Source organism: Rhagoletis pomonella, unplaced genomic scaffold (genome assembly GCF_013731165.1).
Source record: "Rhagoletis pomonella isolate Grant_MI unplaced genomic scaffold, Rhpom_1.0 Rhpom_scaffold_00005, whole genome shotgun sequence".
NCBI lineage: Eukaryota > Metazoa > Arthropoda > Insecta > Diptera > Tephritidae > Rhagoletis > Rhagoletis pomonella.
The window spans coordinates 17,633,445-17,637,918 of NW_023458559.1; the positions used below are offsets into that span (position 1 = coordinate 17,633,445).

Sequence of the window (4,474 nt, forward strand, 5' to 3'; positions counted from 1 at the left end):
CTACTTTAGCGAAAATCTCCCGTGTACTTTCCATTACGGACTTTCGCCTCGTCGAAGCATTTTTGGTTCCTGTCGATTGAGTAGCCTCGACGGGAATAGGAGCTGCTTCTGCTATTGAAACCACAGGGTAATCAACCAGCACGGATGCGTCTCCGTTCTCAAGAGAAATTTGCAGACTCTATAATTATATACATATATGTATGTATGTATGAACATATCGCACATTTGCTGGAAGTGTCAATCAAAAAAAAAAAAATAAATAAAAAACTCGAGAAAAACAGCTTTAAAGTTTTGAATTTACATATACATATGTACTCCCATAGTAAAAATCAATGCATATTTTGTTCTACCGGTAATCGATATAGCCGTGAAATTTTTACACAACATAGAAGAAAAGGTAGCGATTATTTCTGCATACTTAAGACGATCTTTGTTTCTTTTTTATTATGACACTATTAAAGTAAATGAGCTATATGTACATAAATACGTATGTATGTATACGAAATTTAATGGTTTTTTTAATACGTACAATTGTATATTTGTAGGCAAATACAATATACAAATATACACACATACTATCTATGTACATATATACATCTATATTTGTACTAACATCTTCCTCCGTAATACTTTCCACACATTGGCTACTCCCTTCCACATATTCTGTACCAAGTAAGCTCAAAACTTTCTGATCTAAATCAGAAAGCGGAGCTGTTAACATTGGAGCATTTCCTGTTGCCGCCATTTGCTTCCTGCGCTCTCTTGCCTTGACGGAAGTCCGGCTTTTCAAATCGCGCCAAACCTAATACAAAAATTGCAATTATTGTGTTTTGCAGATATCTTCTACTATGTGATCTACTATAACTTACCACTTGCCACTGAGCTGCAGATTTTTCGGCACCATTTGTGCTATTTAGCAACATCGCTAGCACTTCCCACTTCCGGGAAGCTTCTTGCCGGCCATGAATCGCGGAGAACTTGCCTTCCGCGAGGCCCTTATTGTCAAGGAAAAAGTCCAGCATTTTGTGGTACTGCTCCGTAGTAGCTCTAGCGCTTCTGTTTTTTTTCCATAATATATTCACACACAACAGTCCCGACAATAATAATACGCGTAACAATAATCAAATTTTCTTTTAAATATTAAATGTCAAACGTCAATATTGCCATATTTATCTTTGCAATTAACGAAAATCGTCGTAAACTTCTTTACCGACATGCCTAACGAATTATGTCGTTAAGTGTGTTTTTGAGAATAGCCTATTCGCTACTGCAAGCTACAAACGTCGCTCATTATCATAACGATTATCGGTCGGTAGGAAAAATGGGAATCGCACTACTGGACCGATTTGAAAATACCTCCAAAAATAGAGTTTTTTATGAATAAAAATAGTTTCTTAAAGAACTTTTTAAAAAAAAGTCCCCTCAGATGACATAACAAACTAGGCTTAAAAATTCTGCATAAAAATATTTGAAAACCTTTTCAACGGAAACGCAATAATGATATATTTTATGCTGTTTTTTTTACTTTTATCAAAGATTGATTTACGAAAAACTTAAATAACTGGGTTATAACTATTCTGATTTAGACTTGTGGGATCTCGGTAGAAAGGTATTTTCCCACTATTTTTATTTATGTGAAAGAAAAGTCATTCGTGTCCCAATATTTTTTTTATTCAAATACCAACACATCTTAATTCAACTTTGAATAATGTTCGTTCATCCTACCTTTCTCTTTCATCCTTTGAATGAGTTTATTAGCAAAGAAATAAAAAGGGTGAGAAAATACCTTTCCAATGATATCTCACAAGTCTAAATCGGGAGAGTTTAGGCTCAGTTATTCAAGTTTTTCTTATACCAATCATTGAAAAAAGTTAAAAAAAACAGCATCAAAAATCTCAACATTACGATTCCGTTTAAAATTTTTTTTTTATTTTTTTTTTAATATTTGCATGCAAGTTTTTTAAGCTTAAACCGTTTTGTCATTTGAGGGGATTTTTTCAAAAAAAATTTTTGAGAAACTATTTTTATTCATGAAAAACTCCATTTTTGGAGGTATTTTCAAATCGGTCCAGCTCACTTATATCTTAATATTTTTCGGAAATTTTTTGGTGGACGTCTTAAAATATATTAAATTTTATAATTCTAATGGAAAAATAGTACCGCTTTTTCTTTGTATGGGGAGCGATGCAGGTTAATGTACATACATATATTCAAATTAGCGAGGGAGAGAAGAGGAAAGAAATACGCGAAGAAAATAAACAAAAACATCGAAGTAAGCGTATTTTATTTGAATTTTGTGTTTCAAATATTTTTGACTGATCACTTAAGAACAATTATAGTGGGTGTATGTATGTGTCAAAGTAGTTTTTTCTTTTTGTTAGGTGCTGTATTCAAAAAAAAGCGTAAGGAGCTGATGTTTTTATTTCATTAGGTTCTCGTACATACACTAGTCAGAAAAAGTTTGCGTACAGACAGAATGGGCATTCAACTAAAAAAAAAAAAAACGTATTGAAAATTAAGTATTTTTAACATAAATTCAGGTTTTATTTACATTTTGAAATTCAGTTTTAATATAACTAAAGCTTTGCATCCAAAAATACAAAAACAAAAACTAAATTAGTAAAAGAGTCCATGATTAGCAGAAAACACCTCAGAAAAAGTTTGCATACAAAGTAATCAACAGTTTTTCTTATACCACAAAATTAAGGAAACTAATGGTTAATAACTTGTCGGATATCCTTTACGTTTCAAAACTTCTGCTAAACGCTTTGGCATTGATCGTACCAGTTTTGCCGTCTCTTCCGAAGAAATTTTATTCCATTCTTCGAGAATGACCCTTTTCAAGTCGGGTTTGGATGAAATGTTGTGTTCCCGAATCCTGCGCTCCAATAAGTCCCACAAGTGCTCAATGGGATTGAGATCTGGAGATTGTGGTGGAGTACGCAATTGCTTTGGCACATTATATAGCAGCCATAGCTTGATTACCTCTGCGGTGTGTTTCGGATCATTATCCTGTTGAAAGTGAAACACATTTTCCAAGCCAAGTTTTTGAGCACTTTGCTTTAAATTTGCCTTTAGAATAACTAGATACAATCTCTTATCCATAATTCCGTCAATAAATTCGAGGTTACCCACGCCACCACTCGCCATACACCCCCACACCATAACACCACCACCGCCGTGCTTCACTGTAGGCACTAAGTTTTCCTTATTGAAGCCTGTACCTTGTTTTCTCCAAACCAATTTACGTCCTTTGATCCCAAATATGCAAAATTTGCTTTCATCAGAAAATATAACCTTTTCCCAAAACTCTGGTAGCTTATTAATGTGCTCATTGGCAAAGGCAATTCGCTTCTGCCTATTTACAAGCGATATGTAAGGCTTCTTTTGTGCAACTCGACTATGATATCCGCTTTTTTGAGAATTTTGCATACAGTATCACTGCAAATAGACTTGTTAAACCTTTCTTGAACATCTTTTGCTATTTGGGAAGATTTAAGTCGAGGATTTTTATCAACTTCTTTAATAATAAACCGCTTTTCTCGGTCACTCAGCTTAGAGGGGCGTCCAGAACGATGCTTAGCAACAGTAGAACCTCTTGATTTATAATTAGAAACCACTCTTTGAATAGAAGAGTCAGCTCTTCCTACAGTGTTCCCGATTTCACGTAATGTTTTGCCTTCTTTCCAAAGCTTAACGATTATGTCCCTTTCACCGGAACTAGTTACTTTCCTTTTACCAGCCATTTATCCAAAACGTCGAATTTTTAGCACAATTATCGTAAGAACACTAACTACGCTTAAATAAACTCTTTTTGCACTGTTTCGCTTGAATTAGTAATGTGGGAGTCCCCTTTAGAGGTTTTGTACGCAAACTTTTTCTTCGCCAGGGAAGGCAAATTTTGAAATATTAATCGATAAAATTGATGTTGCCACATGACTTTTAAATCGTAAAGGGTTTAATAAAGCTCTTGAATATTGCGTTTATGACTCTAAATAAAAAATATATAATGGATAAATTTGAATATGAACAATGGTCATTACAAAGGCATAGGCTGACTGTGTACGCAAACTTTTTCTGACTAGTGTATGTACAAGTACTACAAGTATCTACATATCGTTGTTTAAAGTACAAAACCGCGTATCGTCATTCTGCAAAACCGCGTAACTCAAACCTGTTCATCGTCTCTATCGTCATGTACCCAGATAGATGTTACTGCGAACACATGGATTGATACTACACAGATGGATTGATACTACTCCGGCATCCACTTCCTCTGGTTCTATTACTGCTCCCTCACAGTATGTTCTGACTGATACTAATTCTGCGACCATTAGCCAAAATTCTGACTGGAAAACAGCTAAAAACAGTCGTTCGAAGCCCAGGAAACCTTTAATTATTGGCTCAAACAACAACAATGAATTAAATGTGGTTTCTAATCAGAAGTGGTTGCATTTATCTTCGTTTTCAAATA

General features: G+C 34.6%; 1 protein-coding gene across 1 annotated transcript in view; it reads right to left on the bottom strand.

Moving 5' to 3' along the window:
* Positions 1-1,022, bottom strand: part of LOC118740023 — a 68,077-nt gene extending 67,055 nt beyond the window's left edge. Inside the window, exons 1-2 of the mRNA XM_036471522.1 lie at positions 870-1,022; positions 614-802 (exon numbers count right to left, since the gene is read on the bottom strand). Coding sequence (XP_036327415.1) covers positions 614-802; positions 870-1,022 — 342 coding nt within the window. The remainder of the gene's footprint in view (positions 1-613; positions 803-869) is intronic.
* Positions 1,023-4,474: the final 3,452 nt, after the last annotated feature.